General features: G+C 32.6%; 2 protein-coding genes across 4 annotated transcripts; both read right to left on the reverse strand.

The window, feature by feature from the left end:
- Nucleotides 1–1,218: 1,218 nt before the first annotated feature.
- On the reverse strand, nucleotides 1,219–1,695 carry LOC130621214 (calcineurin subunit B type 1-like). The gene has a single exon (XM_057436528.1). It carries the CDS (start codon nucleotides 1,693–1,695, stop codon nucleotides 1,219–1,221), a length of 477 nt encoding a protein of 158 aa, XP_057292511.1.
- A 382-nt stretch (nucleotides 1,696–2,077) lies between these two features.
- On the reverse strand, nucleotides 2,078–15,620 carry LOC130622026 (transmembrane protein 245-like). 3 transcript variants are annotated; one of them, XM_057437420.1, is made up of 12 exons: nucleotides 14,664–15,620; nucleotides 12,234–12,783; nucleotides 11,250–11,484; nucleotides 9,932–10,527; nucleotides 9,322–9,426; nucleotides 8,031–8,113; nucleotides 6,726–6,918; nucleotides 6,162–6,338; nucleotides 5,252–5,600; nucleotides 4,632–4,802; nucleotides 3,678–3,870; nucleotides 2,078–2,861 (listed from the first exon to the last, which is right to left on the reverse strand). In XM_057437420.1, exons 2-12 carry the CDS (start codon nucleotides 12,762–12,764, stop codon nucleotides 2,834–2,836), a joined length of 2,661 nt encoding a protein of 886 aa, XP_057293403.1. In that variant the 5' UTR covers nucleotides 12,765–12,783; nucleotides 14,664–15,620; the 3' UTR covers nucleotides 2,078–2,833. The 3 variants fall into 3 exon arrangements, with proteins under 3 accessions (XP_057293403.1, XP_057293404.1, XP_057293402.1); XM_057437421.1 differs by lacking the exon at nucleotides 14,664–15,620 and having other exon boundaries at nucleotides 2,078–2,858; nucleotides 12,234–12,835; XM_057437419.1 differs by lacking the exon at nucleotides 14,664–15,620 and having other exon boundaries at nucleotides 12,234–12,835.
- Between the last annotated feature and the right edge of the window lie 2,409 nt (nucleotides 15,621–18,029).

Below are 18,029 nucleotides of genomic sequence, written 5' to 3' on the forward strand. Positions count from 1 at the left end.
CAATCAATGTATTTTTTTTTTTAAATTATTCCATTACCTCTAACAAGTCACAAATCTTTTATGTCTATACCTGCAGAAGTTATACACCGAAAATTGCAATAAATATCGCTGGTGATAAGTTGTATATACTTTATGAAATACGATTTCTCACTTATAGGCCTCACATTTCGTAATTTAGCAAATGGTAACGAGCTAATTTTAGGATATTTGCAGATACTTAATTTGGCAAAGGTGGCTATCGCAAATTTTTCGTGGATTTTTAATTTGCACTGCGCAAGTGTAAAATTTGCTGTACGGCTTGATTTAAATTAGGGGTGGTTTAGTCAAAGGCTCTAGTCTTTCACCACGGCTTTTTATTTTTTCTGCGTTTTTTCCGCGGTTATTCAAAATTCGCGTTAATTTATTGACTGTTGATTAAATGCAGGGTTAATTTAAAGACTGTTAATTTCATGACTCGTTAATTTAAATACTGTTAATTTGGTAACTTTTTTGTAACACATAAAAGCCTAAAAAACATAAAAATACAACTTTTTTTAAAAAAAAACGGACGGACGATAGCTCAACGGTGTTCTTTTTTTAGCAATTTTTTTTTAAAATAGCTTTTCTTCATACTCTGATCTAAGTGGAAAATTAACAGAAAGCACTTTTTCTTCATTTTAACATTGTTTTTCCAAACAACAAAAACTTTTCTTTCGATTTCCAAACCGCCTTGTAATAGAGGAGACCGCTTCACCACCGTGAATTCGACTGTTGCCGTAATTTTTGCTTTTTGTATCGCATATTCTCAAATTCGCGTTAATTAAATGCATTTTTGAAAACAACCTTGCTCAACCGCGTTAATTTCATGACTGTTAATTAAGAATAAGGCAATTACATTTCAAGCCGAATCGATAATAAACCGAAGTCAACCCAATAGCATAGACGCTGGAGAGCGCTTGGGGACAAAGTTAAAATCCGAGGTTGTTTATACTTATTCGAAAGAAGCCTTAAGAGCTCTCTGAACGAGAATGGGAATTCCAGAGAGGTACTGAAACTTGAATTGGTCGTCTAAAGATTATCTCTGGTTTTAAATTATGGCATTAAAAATATTTATTTTATTTATTTACTAGAAAACGTGATTAAATTCTTTTTGGTTCTGAATAATTTCTATACATTTAAATAACGCCTTCACACAAAAACTAAGCAGCAAATTGTATATTTTATTTACGAAGTGCAATATCAAAGCTCCTCCTTGATTGGATCATTTTTGTGCATGTGACCATCTTTATGTTGATGTCGAGGATCTTTCTTCTTTTTATCTCGAGTGCCGCCATATTGCAAAATTGGTTGATAAAATTCTTTAAACGTTAACCTCTTGTCGCCGCTTTTGTCTTCCATCAAGGACATGTCTGCCCAAATTTCCGCGCTCTCTGTGTCATTACTAATGGTTAATTTACCGAACAGAATTAATTCTTTACGATCAAGTAAACCATTTTTATCTTTATCGATAAATTTAAACAAAAATTTAGCTTGAGATTCGGAAACTTTCGTGTTATATTCGTGTTCATTTTCTTTTGACAGATGCTCGAACTTTTTCTCCGACTGCCGTTCGGTATTTTTTAAGTCGCTTAAAAAATCTTCGACAGTTTGTGTTCCCACAACCATAAATGCTTTTTGAACGATACAGAAAGTTATGAATACTTTAAAATATTCCATTTTGATAAAAAAAGTTTAATCGATTTTAAAAATCGACGAGATTTTATTTTTACAACATACGTAAAAAGCTGAGTCAACAAACAAAATAATTGATTGTTTAATTTCGCTACGTGTTGTGAAGAGAGAGCACTTACGAAAAGTTCATTGTAAAATTCATTTTCACTAGTCCGAAGGCAATTAACGCGAATGCTTATAACAACTTGTTTAATCAACGTGATTTAGCTAACTTACTTATCAAAAGCATATAATAGCAATGGTAAGCCTGAAAAGTGTTTTTAACTCGTTTTGAATTTCTAGTCTAGGACGGTGTGGGGTGCATAAACCATTCATTGTAAAGCCATCGAATGTGCATTTTAAACAAAAAGCAAACTTCGACAAAAAATTCAACAAAATAATTTTTTTTTAAGTTAGAAGACATCTTTATATTACATTTTTACAATAGAAATTCTATTTGTACAAAAAAATCTATTTCTATCAACAATTTATGAAAACTTCTTTTAAGTGTATATGGAAAAAATAAATGGCCGAACCACAAATAAACGGACTTCTCAAACATCGACGACCGAAATTTGAAATTGTTAGAAACATAAAAATGTTGATGAACAAACCCATAGGACTATAAAGTGAGGTCACAATTGTTTTCTTGTAGCATGGGAAATTCATAAGAACACTTATTAATGTCCCACCCTTCACCCAGAAACCGTTATTTCTAAAAATTGATAAGAAGGATAAATTTACGATAATTATTTCTTTCAAATATTTATTTTCTTAAATTAGGTTAAAGGTCACATTTTTAAAGTGTCCTGATAAAATAGAATTTTGCAAATATTTAAACTTGCCTAAATTATTTTGCAGTTTAAAGGAAATTTTAACACTAACTTAAAACCAGGAAAATTTGGGCCGATTAGAGAATGGGTCATACACCAACCAACCAACCAACCAACCAAACGAACAAGCAAAATAAATAAATAAATAAATAAACGAAAACAACATCAAAGCCCTATACTACAAATTTATGTAAATTGAAATGTAAAGAAAGTTTCCTACTGGTTGATCTCTTAACACGTTTTTCATTTCATAGCAGTACTGGTCGTTTCTCTCATGTCATCATGTTTATCTTCCATATAATTGTACAGGATTACAAACGGTTTTCACTGAAAGCTCTGCTGTGAAAAAAAACATAAAATAATTTGCAAATTTTCATTCGATTAAAAACATATTAGAGAATGAGTTCTAAATTTACAAAACGTCACCTGGAGGGAGGCTTACAGCTAGTCTGTTATTTAAAAAAATATTAAGAATAAGAAGGGATTTATCAAGCCATCGCACTTGTAACAGAATGGCTACAGATTTAAAATTTCGCAAATTTAGTACATTCTAGGAGAATTTAGGAGGCTTATGGTGCTTCAGGAGAAAACAATAAAATACGTATAAAAACCATGTTCTAAAAATTTTTAGTATAATAACTAAGTCTATCCTACATACCACTAATCTTTTTTAAAAACGTGATAATAATAAAAAACTACTTAGATAAAAAAATGCATGTCGTGATAAAGAATTAAGAGATGTTATCTATATTATAATGCGCGTATACGTCTGTCCGTCCGTCCGTCTCTCACGCAAAATGGTAGCTTAGCTGCGACGGGCGAACCCGTGAATTTTTCCACGGGCTAACGTTTGGGAATTAGTGTGTAGCCATTTTGTGTATTCTTTGAACAGAATTAAAGCACAAAAAATATTATTTCCTTTTTTTGAAAAAAATCTTAAAAATGTTAAACTGCTAAAAATTTATCCTTTAAAATATATATGAACAACTCACCCCAAAGCTTAGCTTTTCCAAGACACACAAAATAAGACAAAATGACATTCATGGAACCCCGAAGCAGTGGCAAAAACAATCATATGCAGCCCAAACAACATTTAGAACAAGTATAATAACCAGCAAAAATATGAAGTAGATAAAAATATATGACTACACTTACCGATATTCTCGTCTTACAGAAGAAGTATTTCTTGTTTGCTCAGTGCTGCTATCGTTCATAATGCCATTGTAAACATCAAACGCTGCGATCAAGCAACACAACACAATAGGACCGACAAAAGCACCTTCCAAACCAATACAGTAAACTCCACCAGCAACCGCAAGACCTGTCAAGTATGGGTGGCCACCACCACCTGAAATGTAAAAATGAAGTATATTATCCACAACTCGTACAACTTGTATTTTTCACTTGAAATTCCCTAGCTTTCCCGACTTTTTGGACCGGAAAAAATAATAATTTCAGTATCAGGAATTATAGGGAAAGAAGAACGTTTTTAGTAATCCTTGGAACAGAATAATACCACAAAAACTAATTTAAATACATACTTGGTGCATTTTTGTAAACTAGTCGTTAGCCCGTGGAAAAATCCACGGGTTCGCCCGTCCTTTTTATACCGCATTGTGTGCGTCTCGCTACCTGCGCAGCTAAGCTACCATTTTGCGTGACAAACAGACGGACGGAAGGACGGACAGACGCATACGGGTATTATAACATAGATAAAAACATATTTCTTTAAAAAAGATAGCATCTATACAAAATTCGATGCATTTTTGATTGAGAAATTCAAGTACGCGTCTTCACCCAATCACACCTCTTGGTGTGAAATCCTGACTTTTGAAATGAAATCTATGATTTAATATAAATGAATGAATGAAAATGAATTTCTCTAGTTAAGAAAGCATAAAAACTTTTGAAACAAAAATTAAGGCAGCAGATCAAAAACTTTAGAACAAGGCTGCTTTGTGAGATAACTTATAACAAAACAGTCATTCATCCTGATTTTGTTTAAAAATTCAGCAATTTTCTAGGTGTTTAGACTTTCTTCAAATTTTATGACCCTCTGTGTCTTCATGTTACAAAACAATGTGCCACAAATTAAAATTAACGTCTTACCGATCTCACTGTATATTGCCGTATCCACCACATACGTTGGTAACATATGAAGGGAAAGTAACAAAATAGCAAACAGGCCTTCTTGTTGGATCAACCAGAGTTCTAACGTCGCAGGGACGGCGGCCCAGTACGTGCCAATGAAGGGGACGACACCAAACGTTGCTGCTAAAGCTAGTATAAAATAAAAAAACGAAAATAAAATAAATGAAACTAAATAAAATAAAATTTCCCTTTTTTTTAAATTTCCTAATATTTTGTTTAAGTTGCTAAGAATTGGAGCTGGTATATAGGGCAAAGCTTATATAACTGGCCAGCCTACAAATTTGGAAAGCTGAAGCAAACAAGGCATGAACATAACAAGCAACAAAAAAGTTGTTTAACAGAACAAAAATATATTTTTTTCTGATAAATAAATAACATTAAATTGCATACAAATTTATAAAGCAATAATCTGTAAAATTTGAACATTAAGCTTAGAAAACGTCTTTGCAACTTCATTCACAATTACACCCTTAGCAACTGGAGCGAAAACAAAAAATAGAATTGTTTAAATATAAAAAAAAGGGCAACAATCTTTCCATATAATCTAATATCTTATCAAATTGTAAACTATCCAATACCTGCTGGGATGAATATCAAATTCGCTCCGAACACACTATGTGTTAGCCATGTGTATAATCCATAAAAAGTGGCCATCTTTAACGACGCGCCAAAAACATCTTGAATAGCATTGTTGATTGACTCACCCAACCTCGTCCCCATGCTTACGCTTGCAAACCAATCCATGAGTTTGTAACTGTCGGTAGATGCACTGAGCAGATAAAACAAAGTCGTGCTGAAGACTATTGTGGAGATAAGTGAGTTTAACAAGTACGTTCCACTGAACAAAACTAGGGAGATTATATGTGTGATGATGGAGAACATGAGGTTGACGTTGCCTTTTAGAATGCTCCATACGGATTCCACAACCTAAATACAATAGATATTAGTACTAGTGACAAAAAACGGAAGGTATTTTATCAACTTAAAAGGACACTCAAAAAGGAACTAAATTATGCTACTTCTTCAGGTAACGCGATGCAATTTTGAATAATTGCCAGCAAAAATATTGTGGAACACTGTTGAAACAGTCATGGGTATTTTTAGTTGCAACTTTCAGCTTAGTTTTATTCAGTGATCCAATCTTTTATCACGCATGCATGTCTATGTTACATGGATTGTTGCACTGTGGCGCCTTTAGGCTAAAGATTACCTCTAGGGTCGCGAGCAACTCGTTTCAATAAAAAAACTGGGTCTATCTGGGGTCCAATATTTTTAAGATATCTTTAGGCGAGGCTATATGACTAACTTTGAACAAGTGTGTCTTAGGATGTCCAAATCCCAGCAGCAGTAAGGATATCGCCTAGAGGTGGAAGGGATTACTCAGCTTCATATAAATACCTGTATTTCAAAAGTAAGAATAGTCAGAAGTCGGGATTGTTATCTCCACAATAGTGAACCCACAATAAAACAGAAAACATAATCACTTACTGAGTACAACGTGTGCATATTACTTTTCCCAATATCATACAGCTTGCTGAGATCGCGTTTTGAAAGAATTTTTGAGAATGTGTTCCATTGTTGCAACAAGAAATTGTCTTTACGTTCCTCTGCTACTGAATGGGTCTCCTTCTTCATGCTGCCTCCCTTTTCTTTCTTGCTGTCGTTCTGAGTAAAAAAAACATTTAACTCAATGCTTTTCATTTTTTTTAGGGGACAGGAACATTGCGACAGATAACAAACTTTAAAAACCTGGTTCACTCTCCTGTTTTCTTTAAAAAAATAGGGGATAGCTTCAAGTACATAAAATTGCATTTCAGGGACAAATTACAAAAAATGAAATTTCGCAGGCTAATCTTTTTTATAATGAAAAAAAATGTTTTTTTATTATTGTTTTTGATAGAGTTTAATTTAATTTAACGTTTAAGGAAGATTATATCGATTCGAGCGAGATATTGAATAAATGGCTCAATATTGCGAAAATTTGAGATAACGAAGCTTGAGGCTGAGGGTATGATTTAAAAAACTAAAGTTTTTTTAATACATCAACCATACCTTTCCAGCCCACGAATAGTATAACTGATCCAAAAATTGCTCCACTTGATGCTCCATCGCAGAGCTGTTTGATTTCTGTGTTTTAAAGTAAGAACTAACAACGGTCACCATCTGCTGTCGACCAATGACATACGCTCCATGAACAGCATCGTCGAAGGATTTCTTTATGTCTGTGTCGTTTAAATTCAACAACCTGAATATTTTGAAGAATTTAATAAGAGAATATATTCAAATAATGGAAACAGAAAGACAAATAAAAAAATCACTAGAATTTGAGAAGGGGTAAATAAAAATTAAAAAGGTGTAAAGCAATTTTTGCCGACGTGAAAGACTAATTGCCTGCTTCACGTCGACACACTCGTGTTATGTCGGCAACTTATAATATGCTCATGCACACAAAGATAGCTAAATTTAAAGAGGAAATGAGAGTACCGACGTGAATAAGAAAACTTGGGTCTTATAACAGATATATAAAATTTGAATGAAACACTTTAGAAAATTTGTTTAAAATTAAAACCACGCAGTGTATCCACGCTGTAAGTTCTTATTTACTTCGAGGGCAGAAACTTTCGCGTTTTTCGCCTTTTTACAAAAGTTTTAGCCTTTGAAAATTTCAAAAGCGCAAAACGTGAAAGTTTTTTTCACGCGAATTCATAGCCAATTTCAGTTTTTTTCACGCGAAAAAATCTTTTTTTTTTAAACCAATTTAAGGTCCCTTTCTGAAGTTCGTTGTTATCAAAAAAATCAATGACACATGGATTGATAGATTCTTACTATTTGCTCATTCGCAGCTTTTTACGCGAAAAAAACCTTTTTTACGATTCGCGAATGTTTTTCCGCGAAATTTGTTCCAAAAACTGTAAAACGCGAAAGTTCATTCCATAAAATTTGCGTTCTTTTTGATACACAAAAGTTTCTGCCCTTAAAATAGCTAAAAAATCGAAAACAATTTTTTATTATTATTCTTAAAGAATATTTTATACCAGATGCGATTAAGAAGACTGTTAAAGATTAGTAAAAATAGGTAAGAATATTTCTCGGTTTAGAATTTTTTGCGAAAAATCGCAAAATTGAATTCCGAGAAATATAAGAAAATTTTGTCAACCGCAAAAAAACTTTTAACTCTTCTTTTCTTTTTAATGCCTGTTTTCTGACAGATATTAATAATAAAAAATTATCGTTCGCAAAAATTAAATCCCGCAAAATTAAAAAAAAAACACGTTTTTTAAACCACGAAGATTTCTTAAGTACCACTAAATCTTTTCAATTTGAAATAACGGGGAACATTGAAAAAAAGCCTTTCACCTCAGGTAATCTTGGTTTGATACAACAGTCCGATTGACAACATCGGTTGCTACAGTAATTAAGTATGCACTTTCTTGATGAACCTTTATAAACAGAATGATTTATTAAATATTAAACAGAAATTCTTCTGCGAGGGAAACGTCTGAGAGTTCCACAAATTTTATGCATTTTCGCGAGCTTGATTCGCAAGTTTATCCTCACGAAATTTTCATTTTCCAATACTCCCGAAATTTTTGATACAGTATTTTTACCAACAACAATGGGAAAATAACATGAAACTCCTCCAATTGAATAACAGATTAATAATTATCTTATTATTAATTGATGACACGATTTTAGATGTCATCTCTCCTAGTCAAAAGTTTATCAAGTATATCGCGCGAATTTTTGGCCTCCTCAAAGTATTACTTTAGAATCAGAAATATCCCAGCAGCCAATAGATCAACCTTGCACATCAAGGGCACATCAACAAACCTTTAATCTCCGGGAAACATTTTTGATCGAATTTTATGATCAATTCCAGATTGCGAAAATCTGATAACGGTTTGTTTATACACGTTTTGGTACCAGCAGGTTAACATTTCGTTTTAGCTGATTTTTTCTAAGATCCTACGAAATGTTTTCACTGGTTTACTAAATTTTCTCCTTGGAGTACTGGACTATCAAAATACGAAATAAAACATCGCAACGAAAAAATATTTATGGATCCAACTATTTTCTTCAAATAAAAATAAAAATAAAATCCATTTGTAAAAATAGAAGGCACAAAATATTCTATTCATGCCCGTTCTCAAAATTCTACTTTTCGATATTATATATTACTTTTCGATATTATATATTACTTTTCGATATTATATATTACTTTTCGATATTATATATTACTTTTCGATATTATATATTACTTTTCGATATTATATATTACTTTTCGATATTATATATTACTTTTCGATATTATATATTACTTTTCGATATTATATATTACTTTTCGATATTATATATTACTTTTCGATATTATATATTACTTTTCGATATTATATATTACTTTTCGATATTATATATTACTTTTCGATATTATATATTACTTTTCGATATTATATATTACTTTTCGATATTATATATTACTTTTCGATATTATATATTACTTTTCGATATTATATATTACTTTTCGATATTATATATTACTTTTCGATATTATATATTACTTTTCGATATTATATATTACTTTTCGACCTCACAAACGTTTCCTCTCTCAAATTTATTCATTTAACAAGAACATTAGGTTCTAGCTTACCTGCACTGCGAAAAAGGCGGCTCCTAACAACGCCAAAATTCCCAAACATAAGATAATTAGAGCAGTCATAAGTTTGTCTGTCGCGCTGTGGATCCAAGATATCAGCTAAAAGAAATACACCCTAATTATGGAAAAATTAAAGTCAAAGATTTAGAAAATTTAAATTCGTATTATCCAGTACTTCAGCAAGAAAACAGACGCTATGTTATGCTATGCTAAGGAAAATATTAAAATACACATAGAGTGAATATATTTGAAACCATTTGCCCCCTCCCCAACCCTATATTATGATGGTTTCAAATTTGCTCTAAGTGCTCGGAAATTTAGAAAATGAAAGTGAAAGTAAGAAAACTTTAGGTGCGGGGAAGGAATGATAAAACTTTAGCACTGATCCCATGCTAAAGTTACTTTTTTCTTCCGAAAAATCCATTATTTGCTGAAGTTACGTAAAAAAATTGAATTGAGAAATGACTGAATTCAAAACACTTGTTAAAATTTATATTATTTGCATTTTCACTCAATGCAAGGCATATTAAAGAAAAAAATATTACAACCGAGGATTCCGTTAAATCCAGCATTAATCCATATAAAACCCATACTTTGTGCTTACCTTCTGATCACCTCGATGCATCATGAAAATGGCACCTTTAACAGGACCCGGAAAAATAATGTCACGCCTTTCCACATACAAATCATGCAATCGTAAGCGAAAACCTCTTGTTTTGCCCAATATAAAGGATCCAAATTCAGCTTTTGAGTAGACAAACTTTACCACAAATATAACAAGAAGAACAGGGACAATTTCCAGCACCCATGAATGCAGCCATACGCGACTAATTGCAAATAACCAAAACAATGCAATAAAATACGGATCACTTTTCCCTATCCTTTTACGTTTATGTTTATGCTTCACTGGCTTTTTATCTGTGTTTTTTTTAGTTGGCAGAGGTGTAGATTTTAAAGCCTCTACACTTGGGTTTAATTTCACGGGTGCAATTACTTCTGGTTCATTTATTACGTTTTCAGTGAACGAATCACCAGAGGATGTTGAAGTATCTACAGATGCTGCCTCCTGCATATCGTAAGAGCTGGAACATGCTGTTAGAGTTTTTGGTGTGTGTATACCGATCACAGTTAACATTCTGTCCACCACTTTCTTGACAGTGATCTGTTTTTTCTTTTCTGGACACACCTGTTCTTCATTCACTTTGGAAAGAATAGAAAAACTTAAAGGCTATATGACTAACTGATGTCACCCATATAAAACATTACATGCAATTAAAGAATATTTTAAATACAAAAGCAAATTGAGCATAAATAAGATGACATTTTTTATTTTTTACATGCTGAGAGATTAGTAAGGAGTGCTTATTTCAGGGATTGTTTTGAGGTGTAAAAGGTATAAGGAGTTTATTAGCTTCATCATTGTCATCATCATGACCGTCATCATTCACTGCTTAACGTCTATATTCTATGCTAGCATGGGTTTACTATCTTTCAATTTGATCTAGATTATGTTAGTCCTAAATTGAAAATCCTTTGCATCAAGTCTGCCCTTTACGACGACTTTTATTTTCACAAGGACTAAAAAATGCATTTCACAAAATTTAGCTTTTTCAGAATCAGTCATGTTCAGATATTTTGTTTTTCAAAAATGAACCAAAGGATTTTTTAGCAAAGAATACTTTCACAAATTTACTTATACATTTTTCGCCATTTTAATTTATTTCAGGCATATTTATCAACATAAGGTAGTTTTAGTAAGGTTGTTCATATTACAGAGACTGACCATTAGACTGACCAAAAAGAAAAGGAAAACGAAAAATCCTTTTATTCTAAAATTTTTATCTAAAACGTCAAAAAGATTTTAAAGTGGAAAACAGTTTATAGTGACAAAATCTGGTGAAACAGAACTGTATAATGCATACCATGCTTTGTGCTATTTTTCTGTTCTCCAATTATTCCGAGGATAATCAGAAATAATAATAACAATGCTAAAGGAACTTTCCATGTGCCAGCCAATGAAGCAAGATGGAATAACATCATAAACCACACACCAACAGAAAGGTACTTTAAGAAATTGATATTGGTTGATGAGTCTTCATTCAAAGGCTTCTTGTATGAAAACACGAGGATTACATAGCCAATAAAAAGAGTCCATACCTTATAAAAGAAGAAGGTTATTACAGGTATTACACCTTAGGGTGTGAATACATACAAATGGACCTAGAGACTCTTAATGTCACACAAGACTTTTATTATGAATGAATTTTACAAGTCAGCATAGATTAACAATAAAAAAGAACATGAGTACATATATTTTTTAGATTATATTGTCATGTAATTCCAAAACAAAATTGTACAGCAGTCAGTTAGATGAATGATTTATCATATTATCTATTTCAAAAACGTTCACCAAGAAATTTAAAGTGACTGATAGGACTCACTGATACTTACCTATCCATTGGATGTATGAAAAAATCTAAATTTTAAATCACTCTTATGATTTGCATACTTCCTTTGTTTAAATTTAAATTTTTTTATTAAATCAAAGCAAGGTTAGAAAATGGTAATATAGTGTTTGATGTCAAATAATATTAGCATTTTGTCAACTTTATTTTTGGCATTCCTCTTAAAGACGCAAAAAGATGGCAAAGATACCCCTGCAATTTTTATTGTTATGTTTTACCAAACAAGAGGCTGGATAGCAGAATATTTTGTTTCTCATACAACTTTCTGTTCAAATTACACACAAAAAATGGAACAACATGTAAATGCTCTCCTGCAGATCATGCTTCTATGATTCTGACTGCGGACAAAACTCAAGCGAGCAAGGATAAACAAAAAGTGGCCGATCCAAAAGCTACTGCAAGAAAATATATTATAAAAATATTGCAGTAAAAGTGACTTACTGCAAGAGGGTAATTAAACAACGACAGGATTTTAGCCAGCATATCGGTTACAAATTTTACTCCATAAAATATTTGGTAAAATGGATGAAATACTACCAAATAATAGCACAGTGGAACCAAGATAAAAATAGAAACCATTAATTTATAATTTGCCTTGACAACTTGACCAATAAAATCTGCACTTTTGACGATTCCCATGAGTGGAAGCATTGTTACACCAACAAGAAACGGGGTGTTTTCTTCTTCCAGATGTTTTAACCAAGCTCTTACAACTCTTGTTGCAGTTTTTTTAAATGGAAAAAGAAATGTCCCACATAATGCAGCCCAAATTAATGGTCGTAGAAACACTTCCAACACATAATAAGCACTAATGGCTACCACACAACTTAAAAGTGCAAAAATTATTGCAGCAGTGTTGTAAAAGGCTTGTTTCAATGCTTTTTCATGCTGTGGTCCAACAGAGTCGAGAACAGTTTTAAATGGTGAACCAATGTATGAACTTTCCATATTTTTGGTTTGCGTATATCGCATCTATCAACTAATCCATAAACTAAAGAAGAAAATCATAAATTGTGATATAAATCTGAACTCAAAACATAAGTGATTCTTAGACGATTCGTTATTGGGACATCGCAAACAAGCTTTTAGCAAAACCAAATGTATATATATGAGAAAACATGCTGAAAATGAGAAAATATATTCTCTCAGCAAACTCACCCTGAGTGTTTTACACTTGGCAAATTATTTTCTTGAAGAAAAATCTTAAAAGGAATCCAAGGTATAAAATGATGTTGGACTTATATTATAGAGCTTAAAAAAGTTGATTAACAAGCAATGAGCAAACAAGTGTCATTTTGGCATCAAATTTTACATTAATCAATTCACCTTTTTAATATCTATGCATTAATAAAGTTTGAATGCACATCCCTTAACAGGTCTAAAATTACTGATGACAGAAAATGTCAAAATTTGCTTTTAGTTAATTAAATCTAAAATTCTATAAATGTGAACATCTTGAGAACGAAAAAATTAAAAGGACTTGTTAACCAATTTTTTAAGCCCTATAATATTAGTCCAACATCATTTTGTAACTTGGTTCCCTTTAAGTAATTGAACTTTTAAATAGGAAAAAAAAACTCAAAATACACTGGACTTCAAGTAAATTAGTTCATACTAAGTTGCAAAAATATGTTATAAGGTGTAAAAGTTTTTAAAAATGCCTTAATGTGTATTTTCTGACGGGTAAATGGATATATCAATTCCTTTGCCAAAATTATTCGGAAGTTATTGTCCCTGGTATATAAACAGGATGTGTTCAGAAAAGAAAGTCTTTCATGAAAAACCAACAATGCATTTTTTAAAAAGTGTAGTAGCAATTTTAGGCAAGAAAAACAATCTAACGAGAGACTCCTGTTTTTGGACAAAACTCCTGTGCTCCCATTGAGAAGTTATCTCTCATACTTAGGCATTTTAACAGCAATTTTTTACTATTAATCTATATATATTTAAAGAGATTTCTGCAACCTTGTACTAGATAGCCACTTGCTGCTTCCCCAGTCAGTATCAGTTTAATTCACTTCACATTTGGTTGCAAAATTTGTTTGCTGAAGTGGATTATATGTGTGTAGAAAAAACAACAACTTCACCTCTGGGTAAGTGAAAGAACGTTTAAATTTTGAAATTTTATTGTATATAATTCATTCTTTGAAATAAAAAAATAATAAAAAACAATATTCTAAACTGGACTGTGTTTAGGCCTTTAAAATAATTCATTTTTAAAATTATTTATGGCATTTAAGCTATGAAAATGAAAAAATAAAAAGAACATTATTTCACTGGGTTGTGTTTACTCAAAGTTAAATAAAATCTACTACAATTTTTAATTCAGGAAAATATTGTCAACGGCTTCATGGTCAATTATTCACAATTTTCTTTTTCAAGGTTGGTCTATTGCTTTTGTAATTACCTATGATAATTTTTTGAATCTCACTGCAGAAGCATTGACGCCGACCAGTATTTACTTAAAAAATTTAGCTCTTCTATAAGTAACCTCCACTTCAATTTTGCTAAAGACTTCATTTGGTTTGAAAAGTAATCTATATTTTATAGAACCTTGGGGTCGGAAGGAATATCTTAGAATAAAAATTCATCACTTCAATTTGTTAGTGCACTTTCTAAACAAACTTAAAGCTAACCTTCTATGACAAAACAAGTTGATTTCAAACAAAAAAGCTTTAAAAGTTGTCTATAAATTTTTTTAACTTTTAAATCTTCACTGGTTTCAAATATATAGGCCTTGCAGGTTTAGTCAAATATTAAGAATTAAAACATCATAAGTTTGATGCAGATAAAAAATGCTGGTATAAATGGTAATCAGGATAACTAAAATTTATACTCAGGTAAAAATGTAAAATGTAAAAAATTACTTACAACACTACATCAGAGATGGTAAATGGATGTGGATATACTATTAAGCTTATTACCAGTCTTGCAAATCAGATTATAGGGACAGTGTTATCCCAAGTTACAAACAGTTGAGTGCGATAGTGTATTGTTTTAAGGGCATCTATGATGCATTAAAAGGAAGTAACTAGAGAGGGTTGAATGGTCGCACTACAGATGCAATATTTTTAACCAGACAGCTTTAAGAAAAGCATTTTGGAAAGAGAAATAATCTCTATTATGATGTTGTAGATTTAGAAAGATAAAGTTATTTGGTGGCTATAGGAAAATTAGGTGTGGATGAGTGGCTAGTTAATAAGATGTTAGAAGTCATGTCAGGATTAAGGATTCACTTTGTGATGAATTTAGTATATATGTTAATCTCTCGTTTTCGTGAAGGACAAATAAAATGTGGACATCCGGTGTTGGTGTTTATTGTGATATGTGATTTAATGAACTGTGTTTTAAAGTAGAAACTGTCGCTGTGTTGCAGTTGTGTTCCAGAGAAATTGTGTTTACTGTTCCAGCTATATTGTGTTCCAAATACTGCGTCGTGTTAATCGTGGTGTTTAGTGTGGCATGTAAGTTCATAAATATCAGACACTGATTTGGACATTGCAAAAGAACAAAATTTCAACTTTATCCTGATATTCTGTAACATACCTTCCGACACTTTAAAACGAGAGATTGAGTGCACCTAGTTTAGAGTTGCCGTTAGGCGCCACCATTTTTGGCGCCTAGTGGGAAAATTGAGATTTTGAGCCTCTAGATGCTTGGAAAACGCATCTCCGAGAATCTTCAAGGTAAGATAACTGACCACCATTTACCACTATTTCTACGCAATTTCAGTAAAAAACTACAGCAGTACTAGGTTTAAGGCTGTTTTCCACCAGAAGACATCATTGTGTTAAGAAAAATGCTTATAATATTATTATAATTATTATATTGTTATAATAATTTTGAACTTCAGGGACGGTTACTGGAGAAGCGCTTAAAGAAAAGAGGGGTGCTAAAAAGAGGAAATAAAATTAAAAGATGACTTGCAAATATTTACAACAGTTAACAAAGTTTGTGTTTTTTGCACATGTGCAAGCATTCCTGTTAGAAAATATAAACAACAGACCACAGTTATCAAAGAAATCCATTGGAAAAAAAATATTTGTTTATTTAGTTAAAATGTAATTACAGCTCCTCTTACGCTACTCAAAAAATATTTAATCTTTCTTAACAGCCATTTTATCCTACATGAGTCCTGCTTTTTAACTACGCAATAGTGCATGTACGCCTATTGTTCTCAAAATGAAATCTAAACAACTATGTCACATAGAAATCGCTCTATAGATTGGTTCCTAATGTGTGTGGTGCTTCCCTTACAAATATGACTTTGAAACAAATAGGCCTAAAGATTTGAATTAGGACAGCATAGAATAGCGTCCTATTCAAAAACTTAAAAGCAGGCATATTTCGAATCAGGAAGGAGCTAAGTTATAGCAAGCCAAATAATCCTTTTACTTTGAAATTATTTTAGAAGTAGTTAGCTAGCTATTTCCTTAATAACAAACAAGAAGAACAAAGACGGTACACTTTTTAAGGAGTAGAAAGGAGCCGAGCTAGAAAAACTGGCTGCCAAGAAGAATGAATGGCCTCAAAATCTTTATCAAAACAAATATCAATTTTATTAAATATGAGTAAAATTTAATTAAAATGTTATTCCTTTCCGATAGTTCCTTCTAGCAAAATGTGTTTTCACAGTCTACAAAAAGCTAGTGGCGGGCATGTCAACAGTAGTCATCAACTTTTCTGCGCCAAGTCCGCCATTATTGTTGTTTACTGCACACGAAGCTTAATTGTCACGATGTCATAGCACGGGACTAGGCGCAAAGCGTTTTCTGTTTCTGGCATTCTCTACCAAATGGTAGCCTAGTTAACTAAGCTTTCTTCTTCGAGTTGATAAAATGAGTTTCTCTCAAACAAAAGCTTAGACGCGAACGAATGACTCAGTGGAAACCCCGAGTTTAAATTGAACAATGTGACTAATCGCTTCGGAGCCCATTTTATTTTGTCTGTGATTTGTTTACCAAGCTTGGCCAAATCTGACGCTGGTAAAAACTTTGTAGAATACTAATGTTTGTAAGGGTGAGTGAAACCACTCGCTGGGATATTCGGGATGAAAAGGGCTTTCCCCGATAATAATCACGTGAGCAGAGAACAATAGAATTAGCCAATCAAAAAGCGCGGCCAGATTGTGACCGCGGAAAAATCGTTTGAGACACAGCGTAATTTTTCCCACCTTAACCACTCCGATTTCCCGGTGGTAAGAAAAATTACGCTTGGTCTCCTGGCTAACTAAATGGTGATTCGTATATTTTGGTAGAGTGGTACATCGCGCATGACATATTTTATAAAACATATTTCATATCCACCACAGATCTTTGCACTTGACATCAACCGACTTGTGACCAGCAACTTTCTCGGTATCCACGGGCCAAATGTGGATTGCATCATTTGTGCGTATTTTCCAAGAAAGAAAACCGTGAAGCTGGTCACTTTCAGTTGTGGATGTACGTCTGTTTGCGTCTGCGTTAGCGTAAAAAAAAAAAAAAAATACAGGGCAATAGCGAAAGCAGGGAAGAAGAGACATATCCTTTCTAACATTTTCTTGATTATTTGCGCCGGTGAGGTACATAAAACGAAAATTGCATAAATTAATATTAATGACAGTTCAAGTTTGCGATGCTTTCCCCGCGACCACCAAAGACCGATTTTACAACACATGCATTTATGCTATTGTCATGTGCATGCGCATAACCCGAAAAGTCGGGTTACATGGTAGTGCATATCCGAAAAAAAACATTGTTCCTGACATATCGCAGAACGTCAGAAACAACGCAGACTTTATTTGTAGAAAATTATTTATTTTTTCACTCTTTAATGACCTTTTAACATATGCATTTTGATGGGATACTTTTACAATCGCTACATAATTTTTTTTATAAGTATAACGTTTAAAAACAGCATTTTAGGCTCCCTAGAAGCACAAGGGCTAGACATCTGCTTAGGTTATTAATCCATCTGAACCGTCTTTTTTTTTCCCTGTTTACAATAAAACTTACACTACTATGCATGTTAGTCCTCGTGGTCACATGCTAGACATGACAACTAGCTACATCCGGAGACTTGTCTATTTGAGCAAAGATGGTCAAAAATATCGACACAATCCGACTTTATGAGATACTTCAGATATGTGCACTGATCTTTTAACCTCATCTTTAGCCTCTCAAAAAGCACTGGTAACCTTCATCTCAATGTCTAACGTTTTTTTAATGAGACGAACGACCGTCCTTATGTAGTTGA

The sequence above is a fragment of the Hydractinia symbiolongicarpus genome, chromosome 12 (assembly GCF_029227915.1).
Source record: "Hydractinia symbiolongicarpus strain clone_291-10 chromosome 12, HSymV2.1, whole genome shotgun sequence".
In the NCBI taxonomy this organism is placed as follows: Eukaryota; Metazoa; Cnidaria; class Hydrozoa; order Anthoathecata; family Hydractiniidae; genus Hydractinia; species Hydractinia symbiolongicarpus.